Below are 26920 nucleotides of genomic sequence, written 5' to 3' on the forward strand. Positions count from 1 at the left end.
TCACACACAATCAGTTTTTTCTCTGGGTATGGATAGCATTTTTTATCACAAGTCTTTCAGAATAGTCTTGAATCATTGTATTGCTGAGAATAGCAAATTATTCCCAGGTGATCATCCCACAATATTACTATTATTTTGTACACAGTACATTTCATTTCATGGAGGACTTTTGAGGTTTTTCTGAGAACATCTTGCTCCTCATTTGTTATAGAACAATAGTATCCCATCATAATTCCACAAATTATTCAGCCACTCCTCAATTGATAGTCACTCTCTTATTTTTCAATTCTTTTCCCTAAGGAAAGAGCTGACACATATACTGTAGACAAGAAACTTCCAAAAGATAGGTCTGGAGCAGGAAAGGGAGAGCAAATTTTACCTTTGGGAAATTACAAACTTCTCTCTGAAATAAAGGGCCATCTTCTCATCTTCTAGTGACACTAAATTTCTGCAAATTGAGGAATACCACCATTTCCAGAAAATTAAAGTTTCAGAAATGAGGGTAAGATATTAATAGGCTGTAGGTAGAGAAGCAATGAAAAGCAGAGAAAAATATAATACAGAGATGTGAGCCAATCATGAGTGAAGTAAAGACCTGGTATATACTCAATGCCAAGATAGTTTTTTTATAATAGCTTTTTAATTTTCAAAATACATGCAAAAATAGTTTTTAATACTCACCCTTGCAAAATCTTGTGTTCTCCTTCCCTTTCCTCTTTCTCCTCCCCAAAATAGCAAGTAATTCATTATAGGTAAAATATGTGCAATTCTTCTAAGCATATTTCTGCATTTATCATGCTGTATAAAAAAAAATCAGATGAAAAGGAAAAAAAAAAAAAATGAGAGGAAAAAAAAAACAAGCCAATAAATAGCCAAAACAAAAAAAGTGCCAATAATATGTTGTGTTCCACATTTAGTCCCCATAATCCTTTCTCTGGGTGCAAAGGGCTCTCTATATTATAAGTCTATTGGAATTGAATGCCAAGAGATCTTGAGGAAGGTTCCCTGTATCTTGGAGTGAGTGACCTCTTATGGAAGATTTACAGGGAAATATGGACAGATTTGTGAAGGACAAGTAGGCAAAGAGAAGGCACAGTTTACACTTTGGGATAGATTAACAACATCAATAAGATGAGTCAAGTTCTTTTTATCTTCCTTTTTTTAAATTAAATTATTTTTAGTCATCAAAATTTTAAAATATTTATGTTAATGTCTTATTCCTCTGTTAGGTTGAAAATCCCTTGAAGGCAGAGAATTTGTTGTTCTTCTCATTTGTATTTTTAGTATCTAGCACAGTTACTTGAACGTGATTTAGACCAAATAGTTTTAAATTGAATTCTGGATTGAAATATATATATATATATATTCCTTCACTAAATGGAAGCAAAACATGGTTGTTGTTCAATAAATATTGTTCTCTTTCTTAAATTCATATATTAAATAAAAAAGGAGCTTATACTCAACTGATTGGTTGGTAAAAGTACATTAAAAAAAGAACTTCTCTTTTAGTCCCTTTAAAATTTTTTTTACTATTTATTTGAATTAGTAAATAGAATAAAAAAGGTATCTTCAAATAGAATCTTTTTTTACATGGAAAGGAACTTTAAATAATTCTGATTTTTTTCAAGATTAACTCCTTTTGTGTTGTATGTTCTGATCAGTCAGGTAATTTATAAAACCTATTACCAATTACTTTAAACAATTATTATCCAGTGTTTATTTTTGTCACTTTTGTGTAACAATGGGTGAAATGTTAGACATATGGAACTCTCATAAATGGTAACAGTATAAGGTTAGTAAGCCTATGTTTTTATTGGAATGATTTGTTTTGAGGAGTAGTGGAGGATATGGCATTTTAACTAATTATAAAATGCCATGGATGAAATTACATGAAAATAAATTTATAGGTGGAAGAAATTTAATTTTAGTGAGGGATAGTTTAAATATAGATTTTTATAAAGGTTTTTACTATTTGTACAAGCAGATTCATAACTTTCATTTTTCTAGAGTACATTTTTCAAAATAGATTTTCAATCCCCATAAAAAAAATCGCTTACTACAGTTGAATGCATGGAAAAATTTATAAAATTCTAAACAAAGTTTTTTTTTTTAATGCAAAAGTTGCACGATTTTATGAATGGAATTGTTTTTTTTTTTTTTTTTTAATATGGAGAAAATAATGGAGGAGTGAAGAAATAACCTAAAATTCTAATGTCCCATGTAGTCCTGAAGCTCTGATCATAAAACTCCCATCTTAAAGTGGTATACAACTATTTTGAAGAGGAGAACTTAATGAGATCATGCATTCCCTATTGGCAAAATGGTTTATAGGATGGCAGAGAGTCAGGAATCATTGAGTCTTAAGTAGAGATGCAGATGTTGATATTGTCTGAAAAGTAGAGCCAAATTTATAGTCTTATAGTTCTAAGAGCAAGAGAAAAATTGAACAAACGAAGCTTTTGTGATTATATATCAGTTGAGAAATGATTTTCATTCATCTTCTATCATTTAAATTTGATTTTTTTAAAAAAGAAGTTTTATTCGTGTGCTGTTTTTTTTTTTTTTCCACATTGCCAACATTTACAGATAAGCCCGACTGCAAGAGTAGTTTCATAACACAGTAGAACAGCTAAGGAAAACGAATATAAAAACATCTTCTGAAAATTCATGAATCATTTTATATCTGTAGCAGTTTTCTGACCTACATTAAAAAAAATTAATGGTGATCTATTTTATCTCCCTTTCATCCCTCCTCCATTAGAAAAAAAAGAAAAAAACCTAACAAATATGCATTGTGAAGCAAAACAAATTTCTTCAACAACTATATACAGCTTTATCCTGTTTCCTGAATCTATCACCTTTTTTCAGTGAAGAATGTGCTTTATCACTGGTCTTTTGAAATCTATAGCTCATTTTCAATTTTTTTTCTCTATAGTATTATTGTATAAATCATTCTCCTGTTTCTGCCCATATTATAATTTATTGGTTTATACAAGTCTTCAAAATTGTTCCTTTTTATCTTATGATCTTATAGCATAATGTTCTCTTCTTCTGAGTTTACTCAATCAGTTCACAGTTCACTTAAGTCTTCATTTTTTTTTTTAAATCACCTATTTTCTTATTTATAGGACAAGAAAAATTTTTTCATATCCATACCATAATTTGTTCAGTCCTTTCTCCACTGGAGATCCCTCATTTTCTAGTTGTTTCTTTTCCCCACCAATATATTTTTGTAAAAAAACAAAACAACTTTTTCCTCTTTCTTTGTTCCACTTTGGTTTAGGCCTACTAGGGGTAATAGGACACATACTGTTCCATAACTTTTTGTATATCATTCTTAAATGTTTTCCAGAATGGTTGTATTTATTCACAGATTCACTAATAGCTTAACAGTGTGCCTCAAAAATTTTCCTTTTTTGTCTTCTGTGCTTCTTTGGTAATACAAGGTAGAAAAAGAATTGGAGCTTATTTTGTATGGGTAGTGTGTTGGCCCAAATCCAATTCACCCCATTTGTTAGCCAATTTTCTCAATTTATTTGGTCAAATTGTGAACCTTTATCCCAGTAGGTGGGTGTCTTTGTTTACTGAATATTTACTACCAGGGTATTTTTGCATTTGTATATTGTATACCCAATTTGCTACAATCATCAATCTTCCTTTTTGTCCATACCAATTGTTTATAATTTCTTATTTGAGATGAGGCACTGTGCCTTTTCCTATTTCTCTTGATATTCTTGATCTTTTTTTTCCTCCCTAGAGGTATCTATGTGGTACAATGCATAAGAACATTGAACACGGCATCAACAAGATTATATGACAATCAATACTGATGGATGACCCTTTTCAACAATAAGGGGATTCAGTCCAATTCCCATAGTCTTGTGAAGAGAGCCATCTGCACCCAGAGAGAGGAATGTGGAGAATAAATGTGGATCATAACAGATTTTCACTTTTTTTGTTGACTTTGTTTTCTTTTTCATTTCATTTCCCCCCTTTTTGATCTGTTTTTTCTTGTGCAACATGATAAATGTGGAAAATATGTAGAAGAATGCACATGTTTAATTTATAACATACTTGCCATCTAGGGGAGGGGGTGGGGGAAAGAAGGGAAAAAACATTTTGCAAGGGCTAATGCTGAAAACTATGCATATATTTTGAAAATAAAAAGCTTTGAGAGGGGGAGGGAAGGAAGGAGGGCCTCTTTTACCTAGTTTAAAAAATCAGTTTCTGAGAGGAAGATCCTCAGTTTCTGGCCAAAACACAGTCATTATCTACACTACATGTTTTTACCATCAAAAGTCACACATCATAGGTATCTGATAACTTTCTTTCCTTCTTTCCTCCATATGTATTTCATCATTAGTTTTCCTTTTATAAAATAATCCTTTTCAAACTTGATTAGTATGACAATAAATAAGTAAATTTAGTTAGAAATTGTCAACCATATTTGTTCATCATACTCATAAACAATTAATTTCTTTATTAAAGTTTTTTATTTCCAAAACACATGCATGACTAATGAAGAAAAATTTATGTAGTTTATATCAATACTTTTAAAGCTTTTTAATTTTCAAAAGATATGCATGGACAATTTTTCAACATTAATCCTTGTAAAACCTTGTGTTCCAATTTTCCCCTCCTTTCCCCCATACTCTCCCCTAGATAGCAAGCAATGCAGTATGTTAAACATGATAAAAATATACATTAAATCCAAAATAAGCACAAATATTTATATAATTATCTTGATGCACAAGAAAAATCAGATCAAAAAGAGAAAAAACGAGAAAGAAAATAAAATGTGTTGGAATCTTTACAAAGTGTTAAGACTGTTGATAAGTTGATAGACAATAGTTATCTGATTTGGCATGGTTCAGTGTGATTGATTTGATCTTAAGAGTTATTTTGGGCCAGAACTTGAAACAAGGTATTAAGTGGAACTGATAGAACAATGCTTGTGTTCACACCTTTAGAGAGCTCATAAGTATCTAAGTACTCAATGGAGTTTATACATTTAGGTTAGGGTTTTGCACTCTGGGAGATAACCCAGAATCCCTCTCCCTCTAGAAGGCGGAGTTAACCTTTGGGAGATCACACATATAGAGGGAACTCTTGGAGCTTGGGGACTGACTGGAGATACTTAGTTGAGTTAGTTTCTTGAGGAGTTACTAGAAACTCTGGGAGCTCGAAAGAGGTTTACTTGGAGTCGGAGAGAGCTCTTGGAACCCACAAGCTCTATCTTCGAGGCAAGAGATTCATTGCATCTTCTACCTTGGTGCTGGCTGGAGGCTGAAGAAAGCAGACGCAGAAGCCAAGGACAAAGCTGCAAGATCTCTTGGAGCCAGGCAGAGATAGGCCTCAACTAAGCAGGCTAATTTGGAAGGAGAAATAAACGTTTGCACTTTTACCAGCTGGCTGCGATTTTGGAGTAATTATTTATTTCAACTGAGACTAAGGCTGCCTACAGAAAACATTCACAAAAATGCAAGCAAACAATAAAAAGTGAAAATGCTGTTGTGACCGGCACTCAGTTCCCATAATCCTTTCTCTGGATATATCTGACTCTCTTCATCACAATGGAAATGGCCTCAATCATTTCATTGTTGCCAACAGTCATATCCATCATAATTGCCATGTACAATGATCTCCTGGTTCTGTTCATTTCACTCAGCACCAGTTCAAGTAAGTCTCCCCAGGCCTTTTTGAAATCATCCTGCTGATAATTTCTTATAAAACAATAATATTCCATCACATTCACATACTCTAACTTATTCAGCCATTCTCCAATTGATGGGCATCCCCTCAGTTTCCAGCTTCTTCCTACTACAAAAAGGGCTGCTACAAACATTTTTGCCCATGTTTCCCTTTCCCTCTTAAGATCTCTTTGGGATATAATCCCAATAGGAACACAGCTGGATCAAGGGGTATGCAGTTTGATAGCCCTTTGGGCATAATTCCAAATTGCTCTCCAGAATGGTTGAATCAGTTCACAACTCTACTAACAATGTAAGTAATTAATATTTTACCAAATTGGGTACCTGTTGAGGCCATTCTTGCACTCAACTACTGCTCCTATCCCGAATTTCTAGACCTGATCAGAGGTCTGGTAAATATGTCACTCTTACCTCTGTTTTGAGATCCTCAGAAGTCCTCCCACTACTATCTCATGTGAATGCAGCTAGAGCACAATAGAGCACCCAAGAGTTTTGGCAAACAAGCTTAGACTTTATTCAGGTGGTTTACATCTCACTCTATGACCTCCTGCACTCTCAGTACCTCTGCCCAAGCCAAGCTCCAGGTGGAAAAAGAGCATGAAAAAGGGTGGAGTCCTTCCTCCTCCAAGCTTATATGGAACCTATGTGTCACAGACACAAACAAGCCAATCGATGATGAAGATTACATCCCGAACTTGAGATCTCAGAGTGAGATTTTAGGATTCCTGCCGTGGCTGAAGGTCCCACCCAGGAAGGAAGTCCCCAAGTACTCAACTCCAATCACATATGGGGAACTTGCATCTCAATTGAGCTTGCCTGACCTTTCTAATGGACCCTTACAAATCCCCTTTCTTTCAAAGAGGGGACTGCTCATCCCATATCAAGCTACTTAGCATCAGCTATAGTTTGATCAATGAGAGCACTCAGTACCCATGCTCAAACAGGCAGAAAGCAACAGACCAATTAATCCACTCAGTAGAGTCATGCCCAAGGAGAGAAGATACCAAAGAGGCAGGATGTCAATGAGATAGGATGTCACAATACTAGTGCACTTGCATACATGACACTTGTCACAATTCTAGATTACAATTCTAGCTTATCACAATTCTAATGCACTTGCAATAGTGACACTTGTCACAATTCTATTGCACTTGTGTACATCTTTTGAAAGAAATCAGAGACAAAAGGTGCAAAACACAAATAAAGGTGCACATAAGCAAAGTCATGTCCTGTAACATTGTCTCAATCACATTAACAGATGGGTGTGTTGGTTTTTCACCCACTAATTTAAAGGTATAGTCCTTAAATAGAAAACATAGGGCAAAGCCTCTCCCCAGGCCACCAAATGACGAGTAGCCATGGGAGAAGCAAGCAGGCCCACTGTCCATTTACAATCTGCTTATATTGCACATCACTCAAGACAGTCCATTTCAGCTGCTACACCGGAGCTGTGTCTGATGTCTTTGGTGTCAGGGTCAGGAGGGACATTGCTGCCATCAGCGTCTGGAGGGATGCTGACATCTGGCTGGTCCCTCTGGCTGTTGTCTGGTCCTTCTCTTGGATCCCCAAGTCACAAATGTCTCTGGAGGGGATCCACTCCTCTGCTGTTAGGTCTGTCTCTAGAATGAAAGAAATGTACCCCGGGGCCCCAAACCCTGACCCAATTTGGGCCTTTCCACATCACTGTGGAAAGTTCTTGTCAAAAGGACAAAAGTCAGAGAAAAGTCAATCTGTCACTTAGCTGCACTTTCTGTATATGCCAGAAGTACATTGTAAAATCAAAATAATTTAAAATTGCAAGCAATCACATGTATGTATTGCCACATCTTGTGCATATCCCAAAATTCCCTTCTCTTGTTTAAAAGAGAACATCTTGGGGGTATAGTCTGTCCAGTAATGACTTGGCTAGTAGGGTTATAAGAAATGCCAATGGAATGGACAAAGTCAAATTCAATGCAAAAAGACCTAAAGGCAGAAAATTTAAGCGAATCCATAACCTGTCTTAAATCCATGTGAAATTCCTACAATGGAAAGATGGTTGATCACATGGCTAACTGCTTCTCCAGATTGGAGCGAAGCCATAAAGAACTGAGAATGTATATCCACAGTAACATGGATGCTCTGCCTTTTAAAATGAGTAATGTCCATTGGTCTTAAAACATTAAATTTCAAACCATAAGGGCTTTGTCCTATAGGGAGCATAAAAGAGTAAAAAGACAAGCTTTACAGCCTTTTGCTATGCTCCTACCTTCCCCTTTAGTTATCACAATTTGCAAATATAAGGCTCTAACAGCCTGATTATAAAAGACGATTTGAAAGTCCACTCTGAAAATAGAGATGTAGGATATAATGTTTATCTGAGCGCTTTCTCACTTGCTCTCAAAGTTCTTTAAAGAGATGATAATATATTAAAAACTTCAAATTTTATTTGAGCTGTGGCAATTCTTTGTACCACCTCTATTGAATAAGCCGAATCTAAAATTATTTTTATATACCCATGTGCAAGGACTTAAGAGTTGTAGCCAATAAAATTTTCCCCTCTAGGATGGTTTCACAATACACATCAATTTGTGCATTGCTATGAAAGATATATAATTCACCAGGTCTTGTCCCAGATAATTTTACTACTTTCTCAATGGCTTTTATTGACACACAATATTAACCACAAGCACTGGGTAAAATTTAAATTTTTTATTTGATTGTGCTGGGAAGTTCACCCACTTCATGGGGTTTCCTTGATGAAGGATTTCTATGGGTGCCTTTTTTATGAAATTTCATATTTTCAGTACTCTTTTAGTTATTTTTTCAGCCATATTAGATAAAGCCAATTCAATCTCTTTTAGAGCCTCTAGAGCTTCTTTTTAGAGCTGGTATTGTGAGTTTAAAGCACCATTTCCTCTTAAAGGTAGTACTATGTTAACTCTTGGAGATATGCTTTTCTCACAAGGGCAAGGTCATCAGCCACATGCCTTTGATTCAAAGTAGAGCTGTTCTTTATGCCATGTGGCAAGGCTGTCCATTCAAATCCTTTATAAGGCTCAGCTGAATTAATGCTGGGCACTGAAAAGATAAACTCCTTCATATCCTCCTCATCTAGGGAAATAAAATTCTTAATCCTAAAAGACCATTCCTCAAGCAATTGAGGAGATGGAAGCCCAAGCTGAAGAGCTTCTACTGTCTCCACGTGTCCATTTACTTTTCTCCGATCAATAAACATTCTCTATTCCCAAAATTTCCTTTTTATAACAAAGTTAAGGAGATTCCAACGACTTAGAGAAGCTTGTAAATGTCCTTGGTTAAATCTTTTCTGTACTATGCCTAATGAAATTTGAATTTTTTCATTTTTAAAAGTCTTTCTCACTGATTAATGGGGGACCTTTCAACTGTAAAATAAATAATTTTTCTGCACTAAATTTCCATTTCCAAGAGGTAGTACTAATTTTAGCTATCATAGATCCTTTTATGCCAGACACATAGGTATTTGCTGTGGTCTTTAACCAATCACTAGTCCAGCTGGCACATCTAATAGCTGTGTCTTCCAACCTTTTCAATGGTCTGCCATTCATACAGATAATGAGCAAAGGATACTCTGCTAGGAAAGCTGCAGTCCATAATCTCCTTAAATTCTTTTTCCTAAAGTCAAAGTTTGAATTACTAATATTGAATTGTATTCCAGGAGTGTGAATCAATAGATCTGATGTTACTTTTCCTCCTGGATCATAGATCACCCACTATATATACTAGTGATTAAGACAGCAGTTTCCCAAATCATTCTATAAATAAACACTTTTATAAATACTCATAGGAGGTTGGGCAATCAAGCCAACCTGTGGAAGTGAAAAATGCAAGAGGTGAGCAAAGGGGCGTTCCAACTCTCCAAAGACTGTTTGTCTCTGTTGTGCCAGTTCCCTTTTAATGTCCTGACCCAGTTTCCCAATTGTCCTAGTCAGTTACTCTGCTTCAGGTTACAACCTTTCCCTCTTAATTTTTGATGAGATAAAGATTTTCTATCTTTAAGCTATAATCATTCCTTCTTAATGTTTGATAGGATAAAGGTTTATCCATTTTAGATGTCATTAGAATATCAGTAACTTCCTCCATTGTGTCATCCTAGGTGCTTCCCCCCATTAGGTTATCCCCATCCAGGTACCTCCCCCATTATGTCATTGTTCTTATTATCCTATAAAATTCTTGCTGTCCCGATACTTAGTGCTGGATTCTTTGAGCTGATAGTCTCGTTCAGCCCTGTGACCAACCATGGATCCATTTGGTCCCAGTATTTCTCTCCCTTTAATAAACTATGAAGTTGTTGGAATTACTAATATTGAATTGTATTGTTTTCCAGGAGTGTGAATCAATAGATCTGATGTTACTTCTGTCTTGCTCAGTTTCTCTGGCATTACATATCCTTGCAGTTCTATATGCATAAAATTCCACTCTCTACTACAATGTCTGCTTAGAAACTGAGCTGTGGGTTTGTTCTTTTTTGGAGCTGTGTTTTTAAAAATTTTCTGAATACTATAGTAATTACTGTCCTCAAGGCGCCACAAGCCTTTCTTGGCTTGGGTCATAAAGCTTACTCCATTAACTGTTACTTTTTAAATTTGAATTGCCCATTTAAGAGGCCAATCAATTTTTGTAACATATCAGCTCCTGGATCAATCATTCCAGGAATGATTGGCCCGTTTTCTATATAAATAGTGCACATGGGTTCTTCTTGCCCAATCAGGAGTAAAATTCACCTCACCAAAAGAATGTAATGGGAGTGCTTTAGCAATTGGATGATCTCCCTTTAAGTTAAATGGTTCCATATGTTTTAATATCATAGTATGTACAATCACAGGTGCATAGTCTGAAGGTCCGAATACTAATCTATCTCCAGCCTTAGGTTGTACCTCAACATGTGCAGTAGTCCATGGGTTAATGTTAAAACCCTCAACTGCATTCATCAAATACTGTCCTAATCTATCTAGTATGTTTTTGGGGTCCTCATGGGACCCCCTAACCAGTTTCCCTGAACAGCAGTATTATTTCTCTTCCTGGTCCTACAACATTCTGCCAAGTGACCTATCTTGCCCCAAGCAAGGTCAAAGATTTTTCCACCTCCTATTGGCTGCATATGGCCAATATGGTCAAGTTATATTGGGCTTGGAGATATCCTTTTCTGCCAGTTATAACATTTTCCTTCTATCTTCCTGTCCTCCCTCTGTGATTCCCTGAACTATAGCTGAGGCCATCGCCTTCAGCTTCATTACATTACATTATAATTTCAGAGATAGGATCTTCTTTAGCGAGTTCAGCCACAATACGGCTGCCCACCTTATTCATTCCCTCTTTTAATAATTGCCTGAAAATAAGGTCATTTTCCCCTACAACTCTGTCAACTTCTGTTTCTAACTAGAACACATAATCTTGAATAGATTCTTGGGTCCCCTGTTTTATTGAAGTAAGATGTTGCTGTACCAGCCCCTCCTTATTTATCCTCTCCCAAACCTGCATAGCACACTGTGAGATAGGTGCAAACACTCACATCGTATAATATCTGAGCCCGAGTTGTGGAATCGCGGCCTGTGCCAGTAATTATAAACACAGACTCTTCCGGGTCCTGATGGTCATTGGCTATAGTATATTTCCAGGCTGATTTAGTAAATTCTGATAGCCACACTATTGATTGGCCAGGAGTAAAACAAGCAGATGCTGTACATTTCCAATCATTCGGATTAAGGGGCTATCTACTTGATATTATTTGTAAAATCTGCATAGTATAAGATAAGTTAGGGCTGTAGCTTTCACAAGCTTGTTTCACCTCTTAACATTATAAATGGGATTGAAACATGTGTCCCACCTCCTGTCCCAATGCCCTCTACAAGATAAACCTGTAGGCGCCAGAGTCCCAGGGCATTGTATTTTCCCCTTCAGCAGCTGCTTTCACTAACTCTTCCTATAAAGTTGTTGGAGGATACTATCTGTGGTCAATGGAAAAAACAGCTGATCTTTCTCTGTAGCCAGGGCTCTTCCTTTTCTCTGTTCTAACTTTGTTTACCGTCTCAGTTTTTTGCTAGAACTGTTGCATTTCCTGATCTAATTGCTGTAACCTGGCCTTTGCTTTATCTCCTAATTCTGCTTGAAGGCCTACTTCCTCCATCTTTTGTCCCCTCTGTTTAACCACATCACTGTCCTCTCGGGTTGAGCTGTACTTGAGGGCTGTGGGAGGCCTTGCTTACCTGGAGGCACATATCCTGGCAAGACTTCTAATGAAGGATAAATACTTTTTAGTGTTGGGGAACACGCCTCCTGCTTTTCTTTTTCTTTGGGTGTGTTTTTTACTAAATAATTACCCCTTCTAACTTCTAACTCATAAACTTGCTCTGTATTTACAACTCTACTCTCAGGTCTGGTCACAGTTTGACCCATAATGTATCTCTACCTTCTCTTCCGGATGAGAAACTGTTATGCCTTCTTGAATATCAATTTTTAATAATATTTCAAGGCTTAGTGATAGATTATTACGCCTCACGTCTGGTGCCATATGTTGAGGCCATTCTTGTACTCAACTACCGCTAATCTATCCTGAATTCCTAGGCCTGATGAGAGGAGGTCTGGTAAATATAGTATCAATCTTACCTCTGTTTTGAGATCCTCAGAAGTCCTCCGGCCACTATCTCATACGGACGCAGTTTGAGCACAACAGAGCACCGGAGAGTTTTGGCAGACAACCTTAAGCTTTATTCACTCTAAGACCTCCTGCACTCTTAGTACCTCTACCCAGGCCAACCTCCAGCTGCAAAAAGAGCATGAAAAAGGATGGAGTCCTTCCTCCTCCAAGCTTATATGGGGTCTATGAGGTCACAGACATAAACCAATTGATGATGATTACATCCTGAACTTGACGAGATCTCAGAGTGAGGTTTTAGGATACCTGCCATGGCTGGAGGTCCCACCCACAAAGAAAGTCCCTAAGTACTCAACTCCAATCACATCTGGGGACCTTAAGACCATTGACTCAATTGTGCTTGTCTGACCTTTCTAATGGACCGTTACAGGTAACAATTTGGGTCTGTTTTTATTTTTTTATTTTTTAAGCCTCTTTTTACAATAGTATTTATATAGTTTATATAGGTCTTATATATATATCTTAGTAGGTAGACTCCCAAGTATTTTATATGTTCTGCTGTCATTTTATATGGAATTTCTCTTTGTATTTCTTTCTGTTGGATTTCATATATTATATAGAAATGTTGATGATTTACATGGATTTATTTTATATCCTGCAAATTTACTCAATTTATGGATTGTTTCAATTTGACTACTTAAGATTTTTTACTTGAATAAATTCTCTTAATTTAGTTATATATTTTTGTAAATGTTGATATAATTGTTGATTTTGTTGGCATAATTGGGCAAAAATATTTTCTAGTAATAGTATTTATTTCTTATGAAAAGGTAAAAATAATACCTCTGAGTTTTCCTGTATTGTTTGCTATTATATTGCTAAATAATTGATTTTATGTGGTATTGATTTTTATTAATAAGTTGCTATCTGCCTGAACCCTGGCTCAGGAATACAATTTTCCCAGTCTGAGTTAGTTTAAAGTTGTGGTTGAAAAGGAAAAGTTGCTCCTGTCACATATGCTTTTTGTTTGTAAATCCAAATTGGCTTAACCCAACATCATTCTCTCAAAAGACAAATCTAGTCCTTGCTTGTCATTGTGTAATTAGGGGAGAGTTCATTTCCCCCAAGGGGACAATAAATCTGGTGATTCTGGTCTCTTTGCCAACATTACTAGAGGCAGATGAGTCCTATAAAATAATGGATATATTCCTTAATTGTTAGAGAAGGTCACGATTAGTCACACTTTAAGCCAACCCACTTTTTCTAGTATAGCCTATTGTAATGTTCCAAAACTATCCAGACCATTTCCCCCAATTTCTTTATGTTAGTAAAGGCAATCTTCCCCTCCACTCCTCCCAATCTCTCTCATCCTCCCCCTTTTCACTGGATTGCTGGCTTTACTGAGATGGCCATTTTGACTCACTTGGTTAAAAAAGTTATGTGTCTCTGTTAATAAACTGATTTTGCTTAAAAAATATACCTCATTTTGGAGGAGGAGGGGAACTGTTCCCTTTAAGATTATCACTCTGCTCATCACTCCTTTGATCAAGATCTCCCAGGCTCCAAGGACTCCAATCAGCGTCCAAACCTTCCAGGATAAGAGAATCAACTCCCATAGAAATTCTAAGTTCTCATTCAATTGAGGAATTCTGGTTTGACCCTTGTCAGCTTGATCTGCTCAGGCCATCCCAGCCCCCACTAAAGATATCCAATATAACAGCTTCCCCTCCACTAAGGTCTTTGTAGATGGCCCTAAATAGCTCACTCAGCTGCCAGGACCTTCTGTCCACTGAGAAAGCATTCTCAATGCAAAACCCCATTTTCCAATAGATCTGCTTTTATCTAACAATAAACTTTCATTTTGCAACTAATAATTCGGGAATGAGTGAATTCTATCACTCCTAAACCTGTGGCCAATTTAAAGGGGATTTTTTTTTTTTTTTTTTTTAGATTGATAAAAGAGGTTTATTATGGGGTTTGGAAATAAGGTTAAAGTATAGTTAAGGAAATAGGTGAAGGTAGAGATAAGAGGACACTGGAAACAGATTTGAGCGACAGAGGGTGCTTGGGGTGCAGCATGTTTCGAATCTCTGCCAAGAGAGGATTCCAGTTTGACGCTTTTATAATGAGAGATTTAGCTAAAGGGGCCTATGGGTGGAGTCCCAGGTTGGCTCCTTTTGGCTTTCAGGGGGGGCTTGAGTTTGCTTGGTGGGGGTTGGGAAACCTGAGCAGATCATTAGAATGGGAGCTGGGACAGCCCAAGTTGACTCAGATCTGGGTGGGGCTGGGATAGGCCCTGATCTTCTATTGGAATTCAAAGGGATCAGGATTGGGAATCAGAAAGAAAGGAATAATCAATTCTTAAGGGAACTACACCCGCATCATTCCCCCCTCAAGCAGTTGAAACTTAAATTCATTTAAGAAAAAAAGACAAGGGACCAAGAGGATTTTCCAAGTTCGGGGGTCCCCTCTTCATCCCCCCCCAAGCAGTCACCTCCAAATGCATGTGGGGGAAAAGGGGTGATGATTTCCTTAACTGCTTCGAGCTGGCAAGGTTCGTAGAGATTTGGGGGTTCATGCCAGGAGGTGAGGCGCGAGGTGTGGGGATGGCAGCAGGGCATCCAAGGGGTGTTTGTCCCGGTCAGTCATCCCCAGTCAGTTGTCCCATATTCTTCAGGCTGAAGGGCAGTTGAGAGTCCAAAGATTGAAGCCCAGATCTCGGGAGCAGGTTAAAACCGGGGTGTCATCCAGGGTGGAGATGGCGACAGCAGGAGATGCATCAGGTCTCCTCGGTAGGCTGCCTGGTAGAATGCTGATGGCCCATCTAACAAGGAGAGGTAGGAGAAAATGCTGGGAGCAAAAGATTATTTATTTGTCTATAGTAAAAGTGTTAAGTAGCCTAGAGTTTAGCTCTTTCACTCTTGATTTCCAGGAAAGCTAATTTCTCCTGTGGTTGGTTCAGGGTGTAGACTAAGAAGTCAGGGTAGGCAGGAAGCCTTGATATCTAGTCAAGGTAAGAATGCAGTTTAAGCTCTTAGAAATCTTTTAACTGTGCTGCCTTTTAAAAAAAAAAAAAAAAGGAGAGTTGGTTCCTCCATAAGCAAAGATCCTGAGCCTTCCCTCCAACTTTCCCCACTCTTATGGGGGAGGGTGAAAGGGGTCAGAGGGAGTGCAAAGTATTTCAACACTGCCAACCCAGCTTACCGGCCCCTGAGGTGTTCGGACTGTCCTGGGATAAAAGGCGAACTGGGGCCAGACCCCAATTCCCTACCAGGGAGCAGGACGTTGGGGGCCAGTTCAGCCCCTGTGGTGTTCGCTGATGGAGTTTCTCCAGTGCTCTTCCTGCTTTTAAAGAGGATTCTTAACAACTCTCTTATTGCCACTAATCTCACTCAAACCGTATCAATTTAACCTCTAACATTTATTCACCACATTCTTCATTTTACTGTTTTTTTTTAAATTTCTAATATTGCTAATTTAGCTTCACTCTTTTTTAAAAAGCAAATTAGCTTATAGTTTGTTTTCAGTATTCCTAATGTTTACTTTTCAGAATTTCTATTTTCATGTTTAAATGAATTTTAAAACTTTGTTAGTTTTCTAGTATTTTTAGTTGCATTCCCAATTTGTTAATCAGTTCTTTCTCTTTTTTGTTAATAAAAGTATTTAGTAATATGTAATTTCCCCAAACTGCTTTAGCTACATCCTAAAAGTTTTTGAATAGCTGTGCAATCTTTAGTAAACTTTTTTATGTTTTAAATTATTTTTTCATTGAATAGTTCTTTAGGATTGTTATTTAGTTTTAAATTGATTTTTAATACAAAACTTCGTTTTATTGCTTTTATTTCCTCATTCCTTTCTTTTTCTTCCTTCCTTCCCTCCCTTCCTTTTCTTTTTCTTTTTTCTTTTTTTCCCTTCCTTCCTCCCTTCCTTCCGCTGCCTGCCATTTATCACTGTACCAGTTCCATGTAAGATATAAAGAAAAATTTCATTTTGCAGGTAGAACAAAGTATAGCTATTTCCAGTTTTATAATAAAAATTATATTAGATTGGGAACTCTTCAGATTCTCTTCTGAAACTCTTCACATATTTATTTGTAGTGGGATTGGATTTAGAATACGACAAAACAATGACATGTCATTGAATAGCTAAGAGAAGTTACTTTAAATTACTTTACCCTAACACCACAAGAATGCAACAAGAAGACAGTAGTACTTAGCTCAACTATATGGAGCACTTCCATCTGGACAGAAGGGATCGCTTGTGGTCTTCAGACCTTTCTGTCAAGTTAGAGGGGCCCTAACTTCACCTGAGTAGAATTATTAATATCTCTAGGCAATCAAGAAGCTGTATCAAAGGAAACAAGTGCCAACCAATTAGTAGAGACAGGTTTATTATCTTTTAGTGAAAATAAATACTTGTTTTCAGGAGAGAACCTGTTAGGTAGCTGGGACTTGAAGGAAGCCAGTGAATTCAGGAGGTGGAGATAAGGAGAGAAAACATTCTAGGCATGAGAGATAGCCAGAGAAAATGCCATGAGATGGAATATGTGGAGGAAAGAATAGGGAGAGAAGGGCTGGATCTCAGAATATGTATGGAGGCAGAAGGAAGATATAATCCTTATGCCTTCCCTCTATTGATTTATTTATCTTGTAGCTTTCTATTTTGTAAATAGTTGTTTGTAAGTTGTCTCCTCCATTATGAGACTAAACTTTTTGAGAATCACAATCGTTTATCTGTTTTTGTATCTTTAGCACTTCTGATAGCACCTGGCGATGGCAGGTGGTTAATAAATCTTTGTTGACCTACTGACAAAAAAAGACTAGAAAGGTAAGAATGCCTTTAAAAGATACTCAGAGAATTTTATATAGAGGGTTTGATCCTGGATGTAATAGGGAGCCATTAAAGTTTATTGAATGCGGGGAGGAGGGAGGAAGTCTGATATAGTTAGATCTTTGCTTGAGGGAGATCTGAAAGAAAACAACCAAAAAAGAATGATCAAAAGATCAAAGAACTATTCTACTTTGCATTTTGCTACCCTGCCTGTTTAAACTCCATAGAACAAGATGTCCCTCTCAGGATAAACTTATCCTTTCTAAATTTACCACTGTTTCCCTAATTTAAGCTTTGATTGACTCTTCCTTCCTCAGACTTCTCTCTGGAGGATTAGACAGTAGAGTAGTAAACTTTCCAAATGCGTTCTTTTTTTTTTTTTTTAAAGAGGGCAGAAACCAGACTCTCAGATCACTTCATTTTTCATCTACTTCTCTGCCTGTTTTCAATTCTACAAAATGATGTCTCCTTTGCTGGGTAACTTCTGGTATCCCAGGTTCCCCCATCCACCTGTTCTTGCCTCTTTTTGCTTGCTATTTCTCCTTTAGATTGTAAGCTCATTAAACTATATTTATTAAATTTAGCACAAAGCCTGGAAATTTGTAGGTACTTTATAAATCTTTATTGGATTGGTCTAGATTGGATTAAAAGAGTTGAGTAACCAAAATTTAGAAGACAGTATCAAGGAAAAGTGAATGATCAAGGTCCTGCAGAGAAGGATGAGGATTGGGGAAAGACTATTGCATTTGAAAATTAAGACATCATTTGTAATCTTAAAGAGAGTAATTTCAAGTGGATGATAGTTCAGAAGTTAGACTGTTGAGAATTAAAAGCGAGGAAAAGGAGAGGAAATTTAGACACTTGATTATATATGGGTTAACATTGAATGAGATAAATTAAATTGCTTTCTATTGTTTACTTCAGTGTTTTAGGAGACAGGTGCAACTTTCAAGATTTGCTAATTTTTAGTTTGACTTTTTCCATATAGTAGGGAAAGCTCAACTGGGCATATTGGCAATTTTTGAGTTCGATTTATTTTCTTTTTAACAATATCTTTATATTCACTAGTCGTATATATGCTCATAGACTACGCATTTTTAAGCAACTAACAAATCGGAAGATACTGATTGTTGTAGATAACAGATGCATTATAAAGTAGTCCAAGTTTTTTTTTTTTAACTTAATATTTTATTTGTGTTTCCTTTGCATTTCAACATGATGATAAACTGCAGTGAACACAGGGTTGTACAACACAATGTCATTGCATACAACTGTGACTTTTCTAATACCCAGCTAGCTACTCACTTGACAGCTTGGGTAAATTAAGTATTGATTTGGGTCATTAAGATAAATCATAGTTCCATTTATCTTATAAATTGTTTTCCTGCATAAAAACAACATAATACTTTCTTTTTTAAAAGTCATTTATTTTTACAGGCATCTATCTTTGCCTCCCATTGCCTCCCCCAAATGAATAATAAAAAGTTAAAGAAAATCTTCATAATAAATATGAATAAATAATAAATAATAAATATTCCAGAAAAATATACTCTCATAGTTATGTATCATTCTGCATTTGAATCCATCACCTTTCTGGAAGGAGGTGCTGCTGACATTTTTCAACTTCACACCTTCAGATCTATGATTAATTATTTTATTGATTAGAATTCTAAAGTCTTTCAAAGTTGTATTTCTTTATAACGTAATTATATAAATTGTTCTCCTATTTCTGTTCATTTTACTCTGCATCTATCATAAAGGTCTTTGCAGTTTCCTGTGAAACTATCCATTTAGTCATTACTTATGGCATAATAATATTCTGTCATATATCATAGATTGTCTAGCTATTCCAATTTGAGGAAGAGCTGCTATAAATATTTTTATTCATTTGAGTCTTTTTTTGTTCCTTTGGTCTCTTTGGAGTAAACCTGAGAGTTCTCTAGTTGGGTCAAAGAGCATGTAGTATTTAGTAACTTTCTGTGTCCATTCCAAATTATTTTTAGAATGTTTGTACACATTCACGGCTCTCTCAGCATTACATTATTATGCCTTTTTTTTCCCATAGCTTCTCCACTGTTTGTCATTTTCTTCTTTTATCATTTTGACAGTTTGACAGATATGAAGCAGAATCTCAGAAATGTTTTAATTTGAATTCCCTAATTATTAATGATTTGGAGAATTACATAGTTGATATGTTGGATGTCTTCCTTTGAAAACTCCTTGTTCAAATCCATTTTTTATTTACTAATGATTACTAGTTTATAAATTTGAATCCTTATATGTCTTGGATATGAGTTCTTTAGCAAAACCCCCTAATTTCAAAGTTTTTGCCTTTGGTTATATGTTTTATTTCTAATTTTAACTTCATTAGACTTATATAATATACACATACCTCAGATATAATGCAAGTGTGGTTCCAAACCACCATACTAAAGTGAATATTGCCAGATTATATTTACATTACGCTGAGTTGTATTAGGTTTATGATAGTTTTGTGTCTAAAAAGTATATACCTTGATTGAAATACTTTATCGCTAAATAATGCTAACCTAAATGCTAAATGCTAAAATAATAAATTTTTTGCTAGTAGAGGATCTTGCTTTGATGTATGGCTGTTGATTGATCAGTTATGGCTGCTGAAGGTTGGGGTAGCTGTACTGGTTTCTTAAAATAAGACAACAATGAGCTTTGCTGCAGGAATTGACTTCACTTGAACACAGAGGCAATAACACTGAGTTATTAATTGGATTAATTTAAATATTTTGTGTCTCAGGGAAAAAGAAGGCCTGAGGAGAAGAAAGATGGGGTCAGTGGAGCAGTCAGAGCACACATAGTTTCTGGCTTATATGGATATGGTTCATAGCCCCCCACCCCCACCCCCTCCACCCCTCAAAAAAACAATTAAAATAGTAACATCCAAGACAACTGATCAGAGATCACCATAACAGATCTAATATAATGAAAAAGTTTGAAATGTTGTAGGAATAATAAAATGTGATACAGAAACACAATATGAGCATGTGCTATTGGAAAAAATGATGATGAAAGGCTTGCTGGATCTAGGGTTGTCACAAACCTTCAATTTGTCAAAAACAAAACAAAATGAACATAAAAGAATAATACATAAATACATAAACAATATATATTGGATATATAATAAATAAAAATGATAAATAAAATGAAATATGTCAGTACTTTCTTTTGAGAATCTGATACATGTAACTTGTCATTGCCTTATACAAAATAACTATTTACTCTCATAAGATCATAATGATGAGAAATTTACTAGCAATTTGTAGTAAGGGATTATTTAAAACTCTTTTGGAAAAAATCGGAAAAAGAGTCATTAAGTTCCCCAAATTTATTTTCTCCCCCTTCATACCACTCTAGGGTACCATATTGTACACAGGAAGTTGTGAACAAGACTCTTTTAGAGTCTTGAGAAAATGCTTTGGGCATTTATGATGTTTCTACCAATTGTGGCACACAGTCTTTGCTCTGTCAGGAAATGTAATTATCTACCCAGTTTTTTAGCAGTCAATGGGATTATGACATTAAAAGCCCCTTTTATTTTAATGCCCTCTGGGAAAAAGGAGTTTCTATTGCAACTTAATGAGCAATGGTACATTACTCAGAGAGAGTAGCAAGTGCCAGGAAAGGACGGGATGTTTGCTTCTCATAATGAGCTTTTTCATTCATTAAAAATTAAAGAGACATTGTACATTTCAGGTAGATGTCTGGATTTTATTATTGCCAGTATCCACATTTATTTTTTTAAATTTATTTTTCCCCAGTTACATATTTAGAACAATTTTTAATATTTTAAAAAATAGTTTTTAAATTATAGTTTTTATTTTCAAAATATATGCAGATAGTTTTCAATATTTACCCTTGTAAAACTTGTGTTCCAATTTTTTCTCTCTCCCTTCCTCCCACTCTTTCCCCTAGATAGCAAGTAACCCAAAGCATGTTAAACATGTACAATTCTTCTCTACATATTTCTATATTTATCTTGCTGCACAAGAAAAATTAGATCAAAAGGAAAAAAATGAAAAAGAAAAAAAAAACAAGTAAACAACAAAAAATACTATATTGTGATCCACATTCAGTCCCCATAAACCTCTTTCTGGATATAGATGGCTTTCTCCATCACAAGTCTATTGGACTTGGCCTGAATTACTTCATTGCTGAAAAGAGCCATATTTATCAGAGTTCATAATCTTGCTGTTGCTGTGTACAAATCTTCTTGCTGATCTTTTATTATAGAACAGTAATATTGTATAACATTCATATACCATATACCATAACTTAATCTGTCATTCCCCAGCTGACAGGCATCCACTCAGTTTCCAGTTCCTTGCCATTGCTAAAAGGGCTGCCACAAATATTTTTGCACATGTGGGTCCTCTTTTTATGATCTCTTTATGATACAGGTCCAGTTAGAGACATTGCTGGATCAAAGATGTGCACTCTTTGATAGCCTTTTGGGCATAGTTTCAAATTATTCTTCAAAATGGTTGGTTCAGGTCACAATTCCACCAATAATATATTAGTGTCCCAATTTTCCCACATCCCCGCCATCATTTATCATTATCTTTTTCTATCATCTTAGTCAATCTGAGGGGTGTGTAGTGATGCATTAGAGTTATATTTCTTTGATCAATAGTGACAGCATTTTTTTCATATGACTAGAAATGATGATGATTTCATATGACTAATTTCTTCATCTGAAAACTTTCTGCTCATATCCTTTGACCATTTATCAGTTGGAAAATAGCTTGTTGTCTTATAAATTTGAGTCAATTTTCTATATATTTTAGAAATGAGGCCTTTATCAAAACCCTTAGATATAAATATTTCCCCCCAGTTTTCTGCTTTCCTTCTAATCTTGTCTGCATTTGTTTTGTTTGCACAAAACCTTTTAAATTTAATATAATCAAAATTATCCATTTTGTATTTCAAAATGTTCTCTAGTTCTTCTTTGGCATAAATTCCTTCCTTCTCCATAGATCTGATAGGTGAACTTAAAAAAAATAGTTTTGAGTTCCAAATTCTATACTTTTCCCTTTCTATGTCTTCTCCTCTCCCTGAGATGGTGAGCAATCTGATAAAGGTTATACATGTACAATCAAGTAAAACTTTTCCATATTAGTCATTTTGTACAAGAAGACTCAAACAACAATAATAAAAAGAGAGTAAAAAGTTGTATGCTTCAGTCTATATTCAGATAATACTAGTTTTCAGATAATATTAGCAATTGGGAAAAAAAACTCCAACTACTACTTATTATGCAACAATCATGTATAAATAATTGCATAAATTTTCTCAGGCTCTTGTTGTCAACTCTTTATTATCTGCCACATGTAAAACTAAATTAATGTTAGTTATATAGTACCTACTATGTTCCAGGCACTGTGTTAAGTGTTTTATAAATATTATCTCATTTGATCCTCTCATTAAACCTGGAAGGCATGTACTACTTTTTACATTTTACAATTTTTTTTTTTTTTTTACAATTTTCTTCATTTTACAACAGAAGAAACTGAGGTCATCAGATTTTAAGTGACTTGCTCCAGTCTTGCACAGCTCATAAAAATCTAAGCCTAGATTTGAACTGAGAAATATTTCTCTTAAAAAAATATTAATGTTTCTCAGGTTTAGTGATGGGGAAACAAACAGATTTTGTGGGTTTTTTTTTTTTTTAAGTTTGTGAAACAAGATTTATTCTGCAAGTAATCATCTTACCTATTTTCCTCCTATGGGAAATTTTTAAATGTCTTCAGATAGCATATTTTGTGATCTTATATCTTCCTGAGAGTTTCATGTTCTATCTGTTTATATATACCTCACCAGAGGTGATGCCTGGAGTTAGAGGAAGGCAGGATCATTCATATTAAGTAGGAACATGAATTCCCTCAATCCCAGTTCTTGTTCTTTGTTTTTGTTTTGTATTTCTTGAGCTGTGTCAGAATGCTGGATAAGTCAGAGACCATTTTTTGCTTCCTTGCCTGTGACCATTTAACATTTAAATTTTAACATTTAACATTTAACATTTAAAATAGCAGATTTATTTATTTATTTGCTTGGCAAAGCAGTTGGGGTTAAATAATTTGCCCAGGGTCACACAGCTAGTTAAGTATCTGAGACTGTATTTGAACTCAGATCTTCCTGACTTCAGGGTCGGTGCCACTGTGCCATCCACTGTGCCATTTAAACAACTTCCTTCTTCCCCCCAGTAGATTAATATTAATAGAGATGACTCACAGAAAGCTGTACCCATACCAGTCATTAGAAGTTCTGGATCTAGGATGCTTGTGCTGTGTGATTATGTGACTTTAGGAATGTCATTTAACCTCTTAACATTGCTCACACACTGTTTCCTTCACAATTAAAATCATACCAATAGTACCTAAATCAATTTGAATTGTAAAATTCAGGTGAGATAATGTATATGATGAGTTTTGCTAATTTTACAAAGTATGTAATAGCAACTGTTTTAGTATGGGAAGATATTTCCTGTCAGTTGTTTTTGGTAAGTGGCTATGGGTGTGAAATTTTTACACCTTCAAGATTTCTGTGTTATTGATCCTTTGTCTATCTCACTTTTTATACCCTACTCTCCTCCACTCCCTCAAGGTTAGGTGAATTTTCATACCTTCAAGGGTAGACAGATATGGAAAGAGGAAGGGGAGACAGACAAAGAAGGGGGAAGAAAGAGAGAGACACACACACAGGCAGAGAGACAGAGACAAAGACACAGAAAGAGACAGAGAGAAACACACTGACAGAGATGAAGGGAGAGAGGAAAGGGAGTAAGGGGAGAGACAGAGAATATGAAAGACAGATCTTTCTTTTTGCCCAGGAAAATAGACTTGCCCATAAAGAGGGATATGAGATAAACAAGATGAAGATATAGACAGCAGTCAATAAGTGCAAGAAATTTTAGCTTATCTTAAGAATATTTTATATCACAAATAATAAAAATGTTGCTAGACTCATACCATAGAAACAACATATTCAGGCAGAGTAGGAGGGATAATGGATGAATACAGATAAATAATATCTATGAAAGTATGAATGTTCAACTTATTAATTCAATCAGTCATTGGAAATCAAAGACAAAAGCAAAAGAGACCTTCCTCTTCATGTGTCTTGGTTCTGCATTTTAGAAGAGAAGACAATATATAATGATGTACAAAAACTCATTAGAAAGAGATATAGTATGGCAGGCAAATGCTGCTGAGAGTGTGGAAGTGGGTCAGGACAGGCTCTCTGTTGGCAATAAGGCTGGATCTGCATCTTGAAGGAAGTCAGCAATTTCCAGTGGTTAAAATGAGAACTGCCTTAAAGGTAGGAAGAATAAAGAGGGCTAGAGAAGAACAGCAGTTGGGCTAGTTTGGTGGAACCTCACTTAAACAGACATATTACAAGGTCACAGAATATAATAAGTATGCTCTAATGCAACTCTAATTTATTCTTTTTTAAAGAAGCTAAAACCCCGAGGTATTAAGCCCAAAGTAATTCCAATAATCTTTCCACTTAAGGGAGTTAGGAAAGAGTGAATCGTTAGGGGCTGAGACTGCATTAATTAGACTCACTATAGATAGCAATAAGTGTTTCTAGTTTCTTCTTTCTGTGACTTAGCCTGTTTTCTGTTCAAGGAGCCTGCTTTTCCATACTAATGAAAATTCCAACACAGTTAGGATGGAGAATGGGTATGAAATGAGGGTAAAACTGTATCCACTTGAAGAGAGTCCACACTTTGCAAAAGCAGGAATGTCTTTTTTTGGTATGAATGAGGCAAAGGAGCCCAGCTACCGAGGAGCCAGTGTTGCTTGGGACAGGATACATGATCTAAGTTTTGTTTAGTAGCCAATACATGACTGATATCCAATTAAATAAAATTTGATATTTTAAAATAATGATAAAGAGGTGATTTTGGGTTGTCAGATCTTATTGTTTTATTTTTTAGGTATTTATGAGCCGCTACTTCTTGTCCTACTTCGGTGAACCTACCTTCGATGTGAAAATTGCCTTTTGTCAGGTGTGTGTTTCTTACAGGTAAAACAAGGTACAGTATATTCCCTTGTACTTCCATTTTCCCACATTCACCATTTCATCTTGTCATCCAATATTCAAAATACTTGGAATGCAATTATTTCAATGTATTTCAGAAGGTCTAAATGCTTATAGCCTGGCATTGGGAAACTTTTTGAGGCTAAAATAAAATGAAGAAGTAGGCCACCACTTCTATCTACCTCTTCCCTTTTTATACTTTTGAATTGGGATGTAGGAGTGAAAGTAGGACTTCTTGTTTCTGGACATGTGTGACATGGTGCTGAAGATGGCTTTGGGGATGATTAGCAACTTGGCTTCTTCCACATTACCATGCAGATCACCTCAGGGTATGGGCACTAGCATGATGGGGGATTCCCTTTATTGGCCAATGAGCAGGAAGAATTGCTAACACAATAAACACTGCTTACTGGGTACCATGAGCTTGGGACCTTTGCTCTTTCCACTAGGCACAAAGTCCAGACTGGATTCAGTTTTAGAGAAGCCTTTCCTGTAATGAGATGGGTTCAATTCCCTGTTTTCACTTTCTTGGACTTTTTATGTCCACCACTGTAACACTTTGGGGAAAAGTTGCTTTAAGCTTAACTTTTAGCTCAGATCTAGAAAGTTTCCCAAATAAGGAATAAAACATAACCTAATCTACAATGAGAATCGGGTATGGAAGAGATGGGAGGACTCAGCAATGTTCCCTCAAGACAATTAAGCCACTGACTGAGTTCATCTTTATGCTGGTGCTCACCTTCTTAAGAAGTAAGGAAGGGTAATTAGGTGGCACAGTGGATAAAATGCTAGGCCAGGAATCAGTAAGATTCATCTTCATGAATTCAAATTGGATCTCAGATGCGTCTTAGTTGTGTGAACTTTAATAAGCCATTAGACTCTATTTGTCTTAGATTCTTCATCTATAAAATGAATTGGAGAAGGAAGTAGCAAAACACTCTAGCATTTGTCAAGAAAACCCCAAATAGGGTTCTAAAGATTCAGAAACAACTGAAAATGACCAAATTACAGCAAGAACATTGAAGAAGTATCTATTTTCTACAGGAAACTAATTCTTAAACATTCACAAGTGTACATTTAACATAAACAGACTTGAACAAGGAGCAATAATCTTTTATTTTTATCACTCTCTAGTAGGCCCATCAGAATAAAAACCAGTCTGTGCAATTGCTGAATAAGCATTTCACATTTCACTTCAGCTCAGTAATGTTCCCTTCAAGACATAACTGAGCCAGTAATGGAGCTCATTTCCCCGCTGGTGGTCACCTTCAAGAAGCATGAGGAGAATTGTAAGAAATATCTCCTTGTGCTACCCATCAGCTCTCACCAAAAATATCAGCATCTCTGAACCTCTTGAATTCACAAAACAATCTCAAAGGCTAGACCATCTCCATCTCGGAGTCAGTGTTTAACTAGCTAAAATCAGGAAAGAACAGTTATAGAAGAAGAACTCACAACTCATTATCAGAACACTGGCTTTAGCTCCTATGCATTCACAGTCTCATGGTGGTCATGGTGGGGGATAGGGGTAGTTGCCTTTCCTTTTAACCTTTCAAAGGAAATTATATGATACCACTTAAAATCTCTAGAGAAAAAGAGAGACAGAGAGAGACAAAGACAGAGAAATAGAGAGACACACACACAGAAACAGAGACATAAAGACAGAGAGAGACATGACATAGAGACAGAA

General features: G+C 35.9%; 1 protein-coding gene across 5 annotated transcripts in view; it reads left to right on the forward strand.

Annotated features, from left to right (window-relative positions):
• MAPK10 (mitogen-activated protein kinase 10) overlaps positions 1-26920 on the forward strand; it is a 164134-nt gene that overhangs the window by 53607 nt on the left and 83607 nt on the right. For 3 of the 5 annotated variants that reach the window (XM_031943141.1, XM_031943138.1, XM_031943137.1), the window contains one exon: positions 25127-25198. The exons of 1 other annotated variant lie outside the window; for it this stretch is intronic. In XM_031943141.1, coding sequence (XP_031799001.1) covers positions 25127-25198 — 72 coding nt within the window. Of the gene's footprint in view, positions 1-25126; positions 25226-26920 lie in introns of those variants that run through there. One more of the 5 variants, XM_031943139.1, reaches the window with a different exon arrangement.

Source organism: Sarcophilus harrisii, chromosome 6, assembly GCF_902635505.1.
Source record: "Sarcophilus harrisii chromosome 6, mSarHar1.11, whole genome shotgun sequence".
In the NCBI taxonomy this organism is placed as follows: Eukaryota; Metazoa; Chordata; class Mammalia; order Dasyuromorphia; family Dasyuridae; genus Sarcophilus; species Sarcophilus harrisii.